General features: G+C 38.1%; 1 protein-coding gene across 2 annotated transcripts in view; it reads left to right on the top strand.

Moving 5' to 3' along the window:
* The first annotated feature begins 67 nt into the window (after nt 1-67).
* Nucleotides 68-16,433, top strand: part of nme7 (NME/NM23 family member 7) — a 22,263-nt gene continuing 5,897 nt past the window's right edge. The window contains exons 1-10 of one of the 2 annotated variants that reach the window (XM_014981742.2): nt 68-360; nt 2,406-2,519; nt 2,637-2,803; nt 3,895-4,005; nt 6,505-6,555; nt 6,720-6,927; nt 7,038-7,143; nt 12,212-12,276; nt 13,108-13,176; nt 13,400-13,501. In XM_014981742.2, coding sequence (XP_014837228.2) covers nt 358-360; nt 2,406-2,519; nt 2,637-2,803; nt 3,895-4,005; nt 6,505-6,555; nt 6,720-6,927; nt 7,038-7,143; nt 12,212-12,276; nt 13,108-13,176; nt 13,400-13,501 — 996 coding nt within the window. In that variant the 5' untranslated portion in view covers nt 68-357. Of the gene's footprint in view, nt 361-2,405; nt 2,520-2,636; nt 2,804-3,894; nt 4,006-6,504; nt 6,556-6,719; nt 6,928-7,037; nt 7,144-12,211; nt 12,277-13,107; nt 13,177-13,399; nt 13,502-16,433 lie in introns of those variants that run through there. The other variant, XM_088005140.1, reaches the window with a different exon arrangement.

Genomic DNA, 16,433 nt, shown 5'->3' with positions numbered 1-16,433 from the left:
ATTTAAATTCACCACTAGATGGCGTGTGAGACAATAGTTTCAACGAGTCAGCGCGATACAGTGGAAATTTAGTGCACAGATGAAAATGCTTAGAACAAAAGAAACTGGTTAAGGCTTGGAATGTATGGTAATAATTAGGGGGTTCTTATTATATCTAAAAGTTTGGGACCACTGAAATAACAAAAACCAAAATAAGTTGGTTTTAAAGAAATGGCATTCGTCAACAATGTACCATGAATGCATCTCGAGTTTGAACTGCAGTTACTATAGCAACGAAGTATAGCCTATGATAGCTAACGTTTGGGAAAACCGACAGTCTGCCGTATCGAGCCATATAGAATAAATTACCGTCTTCAAATGGTGAGTTAACACATTTAACTTTTGAAACACTAAAGTTAAAACTCCACGTAACCTAGTGCTTTGCTTAGAACGTGAACCAACTAGATAGTCATTTGTTTGCTAACTTTAGCTTAGCAACATGAGCATAGCAAGGGCTAGCAGACTTCCAATGTGAAGCTCACGTTCAGGATGTGTATTAGTACTAGCAGTTAAAGCTGCCCAAATAACTAATACATGCACTTTTCTTTGAAACTAAATGCTTCCAATATATGAAGATTTCTATTGTATTGACCATTAAATGCTGTAACTGTTAGCTAAAGCTTCGGCTAAACTATTCTTAATGCTTATAAAATGTTTATTTGTTACATTTATGTTAAATTATAGTTTAGATATTGATGTAAAATCTTCAAAGAACGTCTTGAAATGGTCCATTAATTGTGGATATCTCGACTTTCATTATCAGTGGTAACGCAGCACTCAGTAAGAAAACACAAAAAGTGGTTTTCTCTTCCATCAGTCAAAATAGGTTTGGTGAATATGACGTAATGTCCAGGGTAATGATACATGGTGGAAATAGTAAAAAAAAAGAAAAAAGGTTTATGACAAAGTTCAGACTGCTGCTACCTGAGAATGTTGGAACTTTATTATTGAAGAATATTTTTCTTGTCAGGAAAGACAGATAATTCAATTCAATTTGAAAATACTTTATCTATTCAAAAAGGAAACTAAATTCTGTCGTAACTCATCTCATACAAGTACATTCAGAGAGTTTCCACTAGCAGTCAGTCTTGCAATGAATGTGAAGAAGCCTCTGACTGAAGACTGTTGCTGTATGACAGCAACAGTCTCTCTTAGCATGTCATGACATGCTAAGAGCTTTATAATATTTATTATGTAAGCTTTTGCAATGCTAATCAGCTGCTCCCAGTTGTAAAAAATAATAAATTTTTGCCTTGGTTACATATCATAACATCTCTTCAAAAGTTATTTTTTTAAAAATGTAAGAGCAAAAAATTCTTTCAACTGCACAGGATTCAAAACCAGATTAAATAATTATCCAAACATGCAATGTCTCAGCCAAAGACAATAAACAGAACAAGTCAGAAATAACATAACATAGCACCTAAAACTTGCTGCTTTTGTCAGCGGTGCAATTCTAGAATAATACAACTTGGTGCAAAGTACTACTTTTGCTATTTTTCGTAGTTCATAAGGACTATACAATACAGGTCACATATATTTGCATTAATACCAATTCACCAGAGCACTCTAGTAGTTGGACATTCAACCACTCTTCTCTTTGTTAGCTATTAGCTAGCTAACAAAGCTGGCTAATTAATAGCTAGCTTTTTTACTTAGCTTTGTTAACTATTACATGGTTAACAAAGAGATTGCCAGATGCCAAATAGCTCACACATCTAAGGCAAAAGTCTTAAGTGAGCGGTGCCTACTGCTGAGACAAGGAGGTTCAAGGTCAACGTAGTTATAGACCGTCATTGTTTGGTTGTTTTTAGGTCAGATTTAGTTTTTCAGAATGACTAATTCCAATCACATTAAACAATTCCAGGTTTTGACTCTAGTTGTTTACAGGAGACAGTCAGAAAACTTTCCCCCCACAGTTTCAAACAAGCCCAACTGCACAGGATCTGGTTTTGAATTTTTTATTATGGGAAATCTGCCTCCTGTGATCCAATACAGGGATTATAATTCTTGATGCAAGTTGTGACACGAAACGTGGATTTATCATTTAATCTGCTATAGAAAGTGACTACGGATATTTTTGTCACAATTGAAAAAGCTTAGATTTGTTTCTTTGTCACATCAGTACGTTTTTACTTGAGGGCAATGCAAACACGCCGTCAGCGCTACCATAATGTGTTGGAGCTAGTTCTGGTCATGCAAGGCTAATAAAAACCAGGTGTTGACTTTGTTGCGTTATCTAACCCAAATAGGTCTTTCATAATCAAGACACATGCATGATGTAGAATAAACATTAGTGTATGAAAGTAGATTTTTGTTCACCCCAAGTCCTTGTGTCGTTTTTAACACATATCTAAATTGTGTAGGCTTCTTTTCAGGAGGACCGGTATGCTTTTCTCACAGAGTGGCATGATCCCACTGCCTCCCTGCTGCGGCGTTACCAACTGTTCTTCTACCCTAAAGACAACTCTGTAGAAATGGTACCACTTCATGTTTTTTTTTAAATTCTCCACGCTTTTTGTAAATGTCTCTAGAAAAAAAAAAGAAAGAAAGGAGAAAAAAAACTACTAACATGTTTCTTTTTTTTTTTTTTTCAGTTTGACCTAAAGTATCAAAGGATGTTTTTGAGAAGGACCAAATATGAGGACCTCCATCTGGAGGACCTGTTTTTGGGGAATCGGGTGACCGTGTTCTCACGGCAGCTGAAACTGATAGATTATGGAGATCAGTTCACAGCAAACAAACTCGGCAGCAAAATAGAAAAGTACGCTTGGTTAGGCCGTGCAATAAATCTCTCTTATCCGCTTTAGTAACTGTACACACTGTACCTCACAGCAATCAACCCCATTGTATGCAGGGTAATGACCTTACAATAATCCATGACATGTAATTTGTTAACTAAACAATATATGCATCTTTATATGGAACCCTGCCTTTAGTATAAAAGATTGATGCAAGCATTTTTTTTTTAATTTGTATTAACTTTTATACTTCTGACATGACTTTAAGAGCAAACTTTAATACATTTATCTTTAGCAAAACTATTTCACATTTTGTCACCTTATTTCCACAAACTGTTGAATAGAATTAATTTACCTCAGACTTCACATGCACACTGCTTCTCATTCCTGGCTTTAAAGTCAAAGGAATATATTGTGGAACTTAAACCACAAACTATGCTGTATTATGGAAAGTTTTTTAAAAAATACAATAAGCCTCAATTATTGTCAAATGGAAGTTTTTAACAACCATCCATTTAAAGTGATGGAGGCTGTCAGAGTTGCTTGTCTCGTCCAATAAAGTAACTCTAGCAGAAAGCTCATAAGTTGGGGGAGTCATGCTAAATCCGCTGGATTAACACAAAAGGTTGACTAATTGTAGAAATCATCTGATTTTATACATTTGTTGGCATCTAAGCGCTGTAAAACAAAATGATGTTCTGCTATGTTTTTGGTGACTGGGTTCTTGAGATAAATAAGACAGCCATTCAGGTTTCTGCATCAAATCAAAAGTTATGAAGAATTTTAGAATGTCATTAGCTAAAAATAAGGGTAATGGCTTCTTGGAGGAAACAGCCAAAAAAATAATGCTGAGACCTGAGATGAACTTCCATATTAATATAAGAATAATATAATAGGAACATAGATGATGGCTGGATGCGTCACAGCTAAGAATTTGAATATATTTCAATCAATTTAAATCTGCCTGAGTCTGTATATGAATTTGTTTCTGAATGTGTGAAGTGGCATTTCATGACTTTAGCAGAGAATCATTGCTACATAAATAAATTGAACCTAATTATCGCCTGACGCTGAAAAATCTCACATCATATGTTTCTGTCTTTCTTTGTTCCAGAACTTTTGCTCTGGTGAAGCCAGATGTGCTTAACAAGATCGGTGATATCTTTGAGCTGATTTACTCCGCCAAACTGATTGTGACCAAAGCAAAAATGACCACGGTTACATGGTAAGGTCACCCTGCCACAGAGTGTTTAATGAGAGTACTGCTACTTCTCCTTGTACTCTTCAAATTTATGACATGGTCTCGTGCAAGAGGGAAACACTGGCTATTTGCTGGCTGTTTTTTTAACTTAAACAGAAGAATGACTTTCTTCAGCGCAGCGGACATATGACATGCCACAGGGCAAAAGAGCTACATCTTTTTATTGGTGGTGTAATCATTACCAAATTAGTTGTAGCCTCAAGGCAATAAGGATAGCCTTTAATAGCTCACTTCTACTTAGAGGACACTGAATGAAACGCCCTTCGTGTATCCTTTTACTTTTTAAGATGTTTTTCAAAGTGAAATAGGAGTACTATACTCTACTGTGACCTTTTTGTATTGCTACTTTAAAATTGGAGATAAAAGTGGCAACAAGTATTAAGAGCCACTGAAAAAGCTCTATTTTTTTATTTGAATTTAAAATGCTATGAGAATTGCATTTGACATATTTTTGTCAGTCTCTCTACTACTGGTGGTTATTAATTCTTTATATTAAAATAAAAAGTGACATTCCAGCATTCGCAAGCGGTGTGTCATACTAAAAAGGTTGATTTATTAATATTTTAAGTATTAGTAAATATTCTCATTTTAGTGAATAGCATGGTTAGCACTGTTATTATAACTATAGCTTGTATTACTGCTATTATTGTTATTATTGTTATTATTATTATTATTATTATTACTCTCTACAGTGTTGCTGCGTATCTCTCAGAGAGTGTAGATCTGTAACTCAGAATTCAAAGTCCTGCCAATCTGCCATGTTCCGTCACAAACAGAGATTGAAAGCTCCAAAGCATCAAACTGAAACTTTGCCTTTTAAACACTTCACTGATGCTCAACTTTGAGTTTTCCTTTCACAGTGAGGACATCGACACCGGTGGGTTTATTTAGCTGGGGTCCAACAAGAGTTTAGTCCAAAGTTTAACTGCTCATTGGTAATCAATTTGAACAAAACAGTAATAGATTTGAAAAAGATTAACACCAGTCAGCACCTGGCCTTAAACTGTAGTAGTTGCTGCTTTCAAACATTTCTATAACCAGATGCAGCTGGTGCTAAACTGCTTCCAGTATGTTCTTCCCCTCTAAGGATGACAGACTGAGCCTGCTGATGTTTAAAACACCTCAAAACTTTCCTGATTGTGGGGATTGATCGTTTTTACTATTTCCTGCATTTTCTCAATAAATACAAAAACACTGTTAACACGCGCAGTGATACAAATCACATTTCTTTATGGGTCTAGTCCTAAAAGAAATACATTACAGCATTACAAATGAGAATGCTATTCAAGAGCAGTGTTTGTTTGTGGGTCCATAATTGCTGTTATTGTTATTATGATAGCATCACAAGAATATAACTGTCAAGTTTTGGACTTGATGTTAGGGAAATCTTTATCCGTCCGCTGATGTCGTCGGACCAGGGAGAGGGGGGTGAAGAAAAGTACCATAAGGGAGGTAAGGGCGGGGGGAGAAAGACTAATAACTTTGATAAGGGGGTGACTACAGTTAAGGGTGGGGGGTAGGCGAGTTACTCTAATATTTACAGGAAAATACTACTACAGGAGCACACCGGGACAGAGGGGTAAAATACAGTAGTTTTCTGTCCAAAATGGGAGTTTTGTTTTTCAACCCAACCCTAATATCTGTTTCTATACAACTTTAGTTTTTTAGTTATTTGGACTTTACCACTGAGAGCATTTGAAAAATGTAATCTAAATTTTTTGGTATACTGGCTTCTTCCTTTCTTAGCAGACTTTCAGCCCATGTCGGTACAGGATTCACCTCACTGTGAATAAGGAAAACCTCTTAGCATGTTGGAAGACCTTTTGCTTTGGTTCTGTGGTTGATCCACACATTTTATGTTTTTTACCAAAACACTTTTCTTTTATCTCTGGAAATCAAGACTCGTCCAATTTCTGATCGGTGTGGTTAGTGGATGTTCCTGTGCTGTTTGCTGAAGCATATGTTTGCTTGAACAGATGAGCTTGGCATTTGAACCCAAAGGTTAATCAGACTTGTGGAAATCTACAGTTCTCTTCCTGATACCTTAACTGATTTTTATGGATTTTTCCGTACTGCTACAAAAGGGAGCTGGATGTTTGAGGTCTTGACTTAATATCCATCCACAGGTTCTATTTAACTCAAATCCTGTGAATTTTTCAAACATTAAATTGAAGGTTACTCTTTAATTCAGAGCTTACCTAAACTGCCAACAGTAAACTGATATTATCAAAGTAAAAAAAAAAAAAACAAACTCAAACTAAAGGCGTGTTAGATAATGACCTTATTAATAAAGTCCTACTTCACTTGCTGTCCAGAAGTATTTCCCAAAAGATAAGAGACTAAAGCCCAGAATTATCTCTGACCGCTCTTAATGACTCTAATCTGGTACACAGAGTTCACTTTAAAAGTCCAAGATCACTTGGTCACAGATTAACTTTGGTTTATGGTTTTGTTACATTGCAGGAGCCAAGCGGCAGACTTTTATGTGGAACATCAGTCAAAGCCTTTCTTCAAGTGAGTGCCTATGTAAATGATTTGCAGGCTGTGGGCACAAGACCATTGCCAGAAGTGGCGATAATGATCCAGATGACATTGCGGTGACATTCGAAACACTGCAATGTGTTCCACTTTTCTATTTAAATCATCGGCGCTAAATTCAACGTTGCTCCGTTTTGCAGCAACTTGATCCAGTTTGTAACCTCGGGCCCCGTGGTTGCCATGGAGCTGACGGGTGACGAGGCCATGTCCATCTGGAGGACGCTCCTGGGACCAGCGGACTCCGCTGCGGCACGACAGGAAGCGCCGCAGAGCCTCCGCGCCAAGTTCGGTACCGACGCCATCCGAAACGTTTGCCACGGCTCCGAGTCACTCGCCGCCGCCGCAAGAGTGAGAAAAGTTTCGCCTAAAGCCACCCTTTGCCTGGGCCTTTGTCGCCCGCTATGTCTGTTCCCAGAAATAATGGTGAACCTGCGATGATGTGTTTGTGTTTTTGTCAGGAGCTCGAATTCTTTTTCCCTTCCACGGTAGGCCACGGTCCTGGCAACACAGCAGTCTGCGAAGACAGCACGTGTTGCATCATCAAGCCTCACGCCATAGCAGAAGGTCAGGTTATCGCATATAAAAGCTATGTTAAAAAAATCCTCGTAAAACTGAAGTACGCCACTTCTTTTTTACAACTCTTGGAATTTGCTGCTTTGCTCGAGGTTGTCGTCCTCTTGGATGACTCAACCTCGGTCAAGCTTCAGCTGTCATTGACATCGACCTTTACACACCTTATTACACTGTAGAGTTCATTTTGTCCAGGCCCTTCTTAAGTATTTAAGGAGTCTTAAGTATTTCCTTGTCTAATATTACAGACAGTAACATATAACCTGCTAGCTAAGGCTTAGAGAAGTGACTGTTGAGTTTTCCTGCTGGCTTCAAATGCAACATTAAGAGCCCAAACCTACAGGATTCATGCCAACAATAACTGCACGTGTCTTCTGACTGGCACTGTATGTCTTTACCTTGTGTTTTGTGGATATGTAACGCAGCTGTCCTGTATTACATACAACTCCCTGCAGTTATTGCTGTTAAAAGTTTTTGAGCCATGCAAAGACAATACTTGGGTACCAAAAACGACCCAGGATTTATCCTAATCCCGGGCTTGATCCCCCGTTCATGGAGCATGCCACCGGGGCTCTGACCTGTGAAATGGGAAATTCTCCGGACAGAGCCCAAGTAAGCACACAAAAGCTGTTGACCAAGAAAAGACCTGTGGCGTTTTTTTTTTTTCTCTATCCTGCACCCACTATGTTTATTTATTACATAGTTCCATAAAAAAAAAATCTTCCTCCTGAGGTTTACCTTCAGTGCTTTATGTTCTGGTTCAGACCAGGCGGTCTTTTTTTTTTTTTTTTTACTCATATAGAAACTTGTTTCATTCTGACATTATTTAACTGCTTCTTCTTTTTTTGTGTGTCAGAAGAGCTATATATGCTGCATCTTCAAATAGTTCTGCATGTTATTTATTGAACAGAGACAATAAAAAGACATATACTAGTAATCTTGATAATCCATTAGAGGTTAAGACCACCACTTCATGATGAAACTACAATGTTAGCTGGACTCTAGTCCTCTGCTCTCCAACATGACTTTTGGCCACACCTAGATGGAATAAAGTCATCATTAATGTAACCTGTGCAGACACATATGTGCTGCGCCTGCTGGGACATGTTCAAGAGAAGGCGACTAAAGGACATGCATACGCCCGGGCACGCTTTGTTTGTTTGTGAGACCTTGTTGAGCAAGAGTTAAGCTTGCAATCAACTCCCCGATAAATTATCTCAGTGATTAATGGTGTTAATCATTCACACCGCCTTTGAAAAGGGTTAATATCCCTTAAACATTTGCCGTTCTGTTCCATTGCAACCACTATCAAGATTTTATGTGTTGGACCAACGCAGATGAAGCAGGGTACTGTTGTGAAGGGGAGGGAAAATGATGCAAAAACAGAGTTGGGTTACAAAAAAACAACATCCCAAGCTTTGAAAATTTAACAGAACTCTGTTCATCATATGAAAGTGGAAAATTTACGGCACAACTGTAAACCTTCCCAGACTGGACAAGGAGAGCATTAATCAGAGAAAGGGTTAGCGTTAGGGTTAGACTTGACCTCAACCCCATGTTAAGTCTGGAGGAGCTGCAGCGGTCTGCAGTGATCTACTGCTCAGAAGGAGAAATCTGCTGGTAACAAATTCCTGTCAAAATGGACTACAAATATGGTCTCTGTGGAAAAGTTGTAAGAAGAAAGACACTATTGGAAGAAAACAAAAGAAGCCCAATTTGCAGTTGCAGTTATTCAGATTAATGTCATTTTCTAACTATAGCCATAATCCTGTCTGATTTATTGATGTCTGACTTTTATTATTATTATTTTATTGTTTCTCTTTTGCTGCTCTTGTATTTCTAGTTCGGTGACCTGGAGTGACTTGTAAGATTCCTTCAAATATAGCACATTATTTATTACCAAACTCAACACATGTGATGCTAAAGACTTGAGACAGAGCAGTGACTCTCAACAGCTAGATCAAAGCATGTTCACGTGTTAAAATGGCTCAAAGTCCGAGCACAGATCCAAATCTGAATCTAGGGCGAGACTTGAAAGGTGCTATTTTGCACAGATTTTTATTTGTAGAAAATGTTCCACTTGAGAGGTTTTCAATGCTTTGCGATGCTTTATTCCACAAAATCCCTACAAAATCCATCCAAGTTTGTGGATATAATGTAACAAAATATGAAAAAATTCAAGGGTTTCAGAATACTTTCCAGGACTTTCTGTACTGATTGTAAGCAGTACAGAACATGTACTCAGTATGTATACGTTTACTTAAACGTTTGTCAGAAGCTGCCCACTTGTGTTTTGCTGCTTTTGTGAGCATTTTGATGGCAGTGGTTCAGTTTTCCAGAGAATATTCATGTTTTGTGCAAAAGGTTAAATCTGTTGCAACAAATTTGTCAAGGACATTTTAACTTCTTTCTCTTTATCTTGTTCTTTTTTTCCTTTTTTTTTTTAAAGACTGAACAACATTTTATTTGGTTGTTTCTAAAGCGGCGTGAGTCTGAAATGTCACAATCTCACCAGGGTGTAACCTTAAACTTTCTCTTCGCTTTCTGTGGTTTGGCAGAGCAGGAGGTATTTACATGGAAGCAGGTGTGCTCTCTCTGACTTAAACAACTATTCCATCTGTTCACGACGGCCGCAAAGCAGAGTCCTTCATCTGTTTTATTCTTCCAAATGGGAAAATGACTCAAACTCATTAGCTTAGCTTTTGTCTTTTAAATTTAATTAGCTGTCTCATGCAGGTTTTTGTGTGTTTACAAATAGGAGTTCATTCAAAAGCACTTTTACTGTTTAAAACGGGACTCCAAAGGATTTACTGTCAGAGCTGTGATATATTTGGTCTGAGCTAAGAATAGTAAACCAGGCTGAACAATTTGCTCTGCTGAGAACAAATAGTACCTAAATACTTGCTGTGATTTTTCCCCCGGGGATCAACTACAAGTTCCTAATTTACGTGGCAGCTACGCCTTCAGAACTTGGCCTATCCCGGTTATCCATGAAGGAAGTTGTGACTGAAAACGCACCCAGACATGACCGGAATAGAGAAGCTTCTGTTGCCAGGCACCCGGAATGGGATCTCCTAGCAACAGCAGCAGCTGCTTCAGGGAGCCGCACTGATCCTGGGCTGGCTGCTGCCTGGGGAGGGCAAAAAGGACTCAGGGGGGGGGGGGGGGGCGGAGGGGAGAGGGCGGTTTATTACCTAACGCACATATCTCGACTGTGACGGAACCAGACAGAAATTTATCGATGCTCGCTGCAGCACCTGGTCCACAATGAAAGTCACGTCTGCACGCCGCAGCTTTCAGAGTTAATGGGAACTGTCTTGTAGGATGAGTACGCCGGCCACTTTTTATCAGGATGTCAGACTGAGATTATGAGAGCAGCGCCTTCATTCAAATAAGAGTCCGAGACAGTCTGACCTTCAATGTTACCGATGTGCCTTCACCGCCGCAGCATTTTTACACTAATGTACTGCCACGGTGACTCGACGCACACAGCTCAGAATCTCTCTGTCGGAGAGGTTGACTGGACAGAAATGATGGTTTGCTCTGTGTGTACGGTGGGAAGCCCTCATCTAAAAGAGAAACTGAGGTCACTGTGTTGCCTGTCAGAGGTTTATGTGCATGTTATTGATTTTTATAGTCCGCGCATGTTTAAAATTTAAATTCCCTTCGCACTCATATTTTCGTGTGCAAAACGAACAGCCTGACCATGTTCTGACTGGATATTTCACCTGCCTTTTCTATTGGTAATAGTGGAGTTAATCAAAATTGGGTGGTTTTATGCAGAGCATATGGATCTTGAGCATACATTTTCAGCAGGTTTGAGGTCGGAGGAAGTCCAGAAGCTTAGCCAGCTTGATCCATTTCAAAACCAGGTCGATGTGTGTTTGGGATCATTAGAACTAAGCCTGTCTCAACAACCGATGAATCAAATCATCACACAATAAATTAAACTGATGATCATATTCATTTGTATAGCAGTCGTTCAAGTAACGGTCTGCTTTAGTGTTGTTGAAAAGCCAGGATTTTAAAAAAGTACAAAGTAGTTAGTTTGCACTACCTGCTGCTTTTGCCTGTTTTCCCTGTCTAAATTCATTGATTATTCTTTCAAATTCAATTTTGATTACCAAGAATTCATAATCCATTTTAATTATTGTGGTTTTGGTAGTTTTGGATTATTTTTGGATTGTTAAATAGTTTGTGTTCCAGTGCTCTTTAGAAATTAAAGTTCTTTTATTTTATTATTTTGTGGGTATATATGCCATTATTATTACTGGGTAGAGTACTCAAAAAATTGCTATCGAGTAATAGTTGTAATGCAGTTCTGTTGTTAAGTTGGATAGGAACGAGGCAAGAGCTAGTTCTAAGCTTCTGGCTTGTTTATCGTTGTCAGAGCAACTCCATAGCAACTGTCATGACATTTAGTTTTGGTACTTACCAAGATGGCTGTCAGCTACGAATTTCCCGGAAGGGTGACCTCAGGTGAGAACCGTGTAATAGTTGAAAAACAACTCAAAATGACAATATTATCATTTATCGCAATAATTTCTTAGACAATTTATCGTTCAGCAAAAATGGTTATTGTGACAGGCCTAGTTTAATCTAATGTCTGAGTTTCAACTCTATTGATCTTCTTCATTATATTACCTACTTTTGTGCAATGTATCAGCACCACTGTTAACTGAACAACTCCTCAGCATGATGCAGCCACCACCATGCATGATAGTTGATGCAGTGGTCTTCGATCTGAACATCAAGACTCCTTCAAACATGCCTCTCACCATTGCGGTCGAGTAACTTAATCTTTGTTTTATTCTAACAGCAAATGTTAGTTCTGATCAAATATTTCTAATTTAGCCCTTCAGTAAAGTTGAATATTGTCTTCCCACCCTGGAAAAAAAAAAGTCAAATTAAGTAAAGTTCTGATCATTATTAAAAGTTCATTATTAAAAATTCTGCCCAGATTTTTCTCTGTATTTAAGATGTATCATCAGGATACATCTGAACTCAAACGAGCATGTATAAATCGGTGTAAGCTTGTTGAATGTCTCTGGTGTGTTCACAGGTCTGACTGGGAAGATCCTGAACTCCATACGTGAAGCTCGTTTTAAAATCTCCGCTCTTCAATTGGTAACCGTTCGACACACATTGTTCACACCCTCCGATTTAATGTCCTCGGATTTAAAATTGTTTTCATTAAACAAAAAAAGGGAGACAAACATTTGTCAAAAGATACTAAAAACAATGTAAAAAGGAGTATCAATTTTGGTTTGCAAAAAAAACAAAACAAAAGGTATGTGAAGAATTGTTTACACGTTTCTCAATAATCAATAGAAAACTCTTAACTGGTAATACGGCAGTCAAACCGTTCCTCTAATTGCTGAGCTTCTTTATGTTTCCCCTGGTGTTTGGACGGTGTTTATCTGTGGTGATGAGCTTGTGATGTGAGAAGAAACTTGTTGATAAAATGAAAAGATTAATTTATACTTACATCTGCCCAGAGTGTCAGTAACGTTGCACATAACTGTAAATAAAGGAGGAATCTGGTTGAAACCCTACTGAAGGCTGCAAAACAACATGAGCAAGAAAACAAACCTAAACATACAGCAGAGCTCATGGACTTATTTGTTGTATCAAAGCATGTTTATGTTTTTAGAATGGCTCAGTCAAAGTCCAGACCTAATTTCAGACAAAAATTGTAAATAACATCTACCTGTTTTACATCCATGGTTTCATATTTGTGATGATATATTAGTTTTGGGGGGTTTTGAGCTTGTTTAAAAGCTGCTGACACCCTTTAGAAGGAAGCGTTTCCATCTGATTAATACACGTTCTTTGTTTTCTTAATTCTGTGTTCTTCTGTTCAGTCTTCATAATCTAGTTGGGATTTTGCCTGTTTTTCTTTCATATTTTTGTTTTACTTTATTTTTTTTTAACCTCCTCGTTTTTATATATTTACAGTTTAACATAGACTATGCGAACGCAGAAGAATTCTACGAGATCTACAAAGGCGTCGTCACGGAGTATCCTGTAAGTGTAAACATGACAGTGTTGTGCCATCATGGCTATCATGTCTCGCTGCTACATTTGGTTACACAAAAACAAAGGCTCACCTTGAGAAGATCTAGGGAATTGATTTAAAAAAAAAAATGTGTCACAGGAGTTGAGCTCCTGTGACACATGGAGCCATTATCTGAGCCATTATCTGTGTGTTTCCTGAGTCTGTTGTCACATTTGTGAATGGATGTTTCAGGGTATGGTGACCGAGCTGTGCTCCGGACCCTGCATTGTGTTAGAGATCCAAGGCGCAGATATACCAAAGTCTTTCAGAGAATTATGTGGACCTTCTGACCCTGTGAGTACCTCTACTGTTCTCATTGTGTCTTACACCAGCAGCAGCAGCAGCCAACTTAATGTGAAGAACAGCAAGAGGGAGTTTGGAAATGTATTTTTAGATTCATTTTTGAATCACTATGAATTTATCAGCCTCATGTTTGGTGAAGTTTTATACATTTGTTGTTCAGAAATCCAATTCTTACAGGAACCCAAACATTCTTTTTAATCAAACTTCTGTTGTAATTTTCAGCAGTGCACGTACGCTGCAGATGTTTGGTCTTTATATGGACTTAAATCTACAGTTAGATGATGTAGCTCTGATCTTTGTCACTTTTTAATTGAAATCTCCAGATATGACGTTCAATTTCAAATCAAGGTGGCTTAGCTTGTTTTGATTTTATGGCTTTATGCCGTATATACGAAACAGTTTATAGCTCCAGCTAACACACACAGTCCTGAAACCAATGGGTGAAGTGTGTGTGGGCGTGTTTGCCGTTGATTACAGCAAGGACAACACTTGATGTAAAATCCGATGAAGAGGCTGTGCTTGGTCAGCATGAGTGCTGTACAACATACCTGCAGACTTTCTCCTACAAATGCAGCTGCGACCGATGAGTCAGCTCTGAATCATGTTAATAATTTCAAAGGGTCAGCTTGTTTTTCTCTCCGACGCAGATATTTTCAGTTGTTTTTTTTTCTCTGTTTCATCATCCATTTGTCCTCCCTCGAAAAAGTCAGAGTTGCTCTTTCCATCAAAGCCACAAAAGAGGAACAAGCTTCTGATAATTAGCTAAAGGAATTTATCATCACATGTCTATTAGGCTTCTCTTTTTTTTTTTTTTGTTCGCTAAGTAACTACAGTCATATTTTCCTTTAGGAACGTTAAGACTGAAACCGCAACATCCCTCTGATTGTGTTTCTAATCCCTTAAATATTCAAAAAGCAGCAGCAATAAGAACCAGTTCCGGTTTAAGCCTGGAGAACAAGAGATGTAAATGAAAGTTTTCCAAGTACCACTGTGCTGTCAAGTCACTTCAAAACCATACGACAGCCAAAGTTTGAAATAAAATTTTCCCAACTAAAGTAAGATAAGCGATCAGAAAGAGCCCTTGAAGTCACTTTTCTAAGAGGTGTAAATTTTTTAAAGTTCCTACAAACTCCAACCCAAGAATTCCAACATGGCTGCCATGTGTTTAGTTAGTACCTGTGTTTTCTCAGACGCTCCTACAGTACTGATAAGTTGGGCTTGATCTTATTTCTAGAACCAACTTCTAATTCCAGAACAGGGGATGCCTTAACTTTTATGACGACATTTATGGAATGAATTGTGATGGCAATAAAGTGACGATAAAAACTATTTTAAAATCGGTCAGCCTTTCTTGTCAGAGCCTCGCAAAAGACAATTCTGCTCTAAAAATAACACCGTTATCATAGAAAGTACCACAACTGAGCTGCTAAAATTTACAAATATGAACATATTTGAAGCACTAAAAGTCACAATTATTGTCATTTTGTCAGCTGGAGCTGGGCAATATGGGATTATAATTTTCTCTTGAGATTTATTGCAGTAATGATGCAGCGATAAAGTAAAATAGTATTTCAAACTTAGCCTTAGATCGTATACAATGTTCAGCCAACAACTCAGTGGGCTGCAGAATGCAGCTGGTTTGCTTAATATTTGCTTTGTAAAGAGTTCAAAGAGTTCAGCCCACCTACCATCAGTACCACTTGCCCCAAAGTCAGAAAAAAACATTGCAATAAAATAGAACAGGACAAAACTGATGGTATATTTTTAGTGACAGGGTTTAATCATTTTGACAGTAAGCATGCTAACTGATGCGTTTAGAGAAGTCTGTGTTTGTTCTTGGTAAATATGAGCTTCTAAGTAGTCTGAAATCCTAAAAAAATGTGACTGTGAAGGGAACATATGGCTTTTGGTGACAACAGCTTTGTTAGTTTCTCTCATCCCGACAGTAAGCTGAAACATGGACTCATCTGATCACACGTTGGTGTCCTGCGTTGTTCTGTCCATCTGTGACACGCTCAAAGAGCTCAGTGGCAAACTCTGTCAACAGCTGATATATTGCTTGATTTTTGTATAACCCAGCATCAGGTTACCGTTCTGGTTGTAGCACTCGACAGTGTTAAGAGGTAGGTACTTCTGGGTCACGTTACAAATGTGCACAAAACCCTGACGACATTCTGCTGACGGCGAATAAACGTAACTTCACAATTGCTGTGTTTCCATTAAACAAGAAACGCAATTAAAATGTTATATAAGTTTATTTAGTCGTTAAAGAAGCATGCAGCGCCGTCATCCTCCAACTACGTCCTGTAACCTTCCTGTTTTCCGACATTAGTAGATCACGTGACTCGTGTGATGCAAAAAAAGAAAAATGTTCCTACTGCAGTTTTGCCAAATACACCAATTTCGATGTGGCTGAAAAACCATCTCATGCTAGCGCAAAAAAACTTTTACCAAAAAATTTGAGTTTTTTTGAAAATTGTCGCGTTTCCATTAAGCAAATTTATTTTCGTAATTACAATTTGTGCAATTTTATGGTCGGTGGAAACACTTCGTGTTTTCATAACACTTTGCAGTACGACAAAAAGACTAGAATGTTGTATAAAGCCGTGGTCTTAACCCCCCCAAAAATTCCCATATTTTACTTATTATTAATTTTATCACAATATTTTGTGGTGCTATTGTGATGACGATAAAGATTACAATAAAACTACTTGTTACCTATTTTTTAGGAAACTGTATGGCTCTGACTGCATGGCAAAACATTTACAACTCCACAATCACAAATACTGTTCTTGAAAAACTTGCCCATTTTAAACAGGCTTCTTTAGGACGACACTTAACTTAAAAAACGTGATTCGTATCAGAAAACTCCACACAGGAACCGCATGCAATCATTTTGTCAAACAGTGGAGAAAACAGCTAA

Source organism: Poecilia mexicana, unplaced genomic scaffold, assembly GCF_051168715.1.
Source record: "Poecilia mexicana isolate PSO_F unplaced genomic scaffold, ASM5116871v1 scaffold_4, whole genome shotgun sequence".
In the NCBI taxonomy this organism is placed as follows: Eukaryota; Metazoa; Chordata; class Actinopteri; order Cyprinodontiformes; family Poeciliidae; genus Poecilia; species Poecilia mexicana.
Note: the sequence above shows the minus strand (reverse complement) of the source record. Positions and strands in the feature narration are given on the sequence as shown.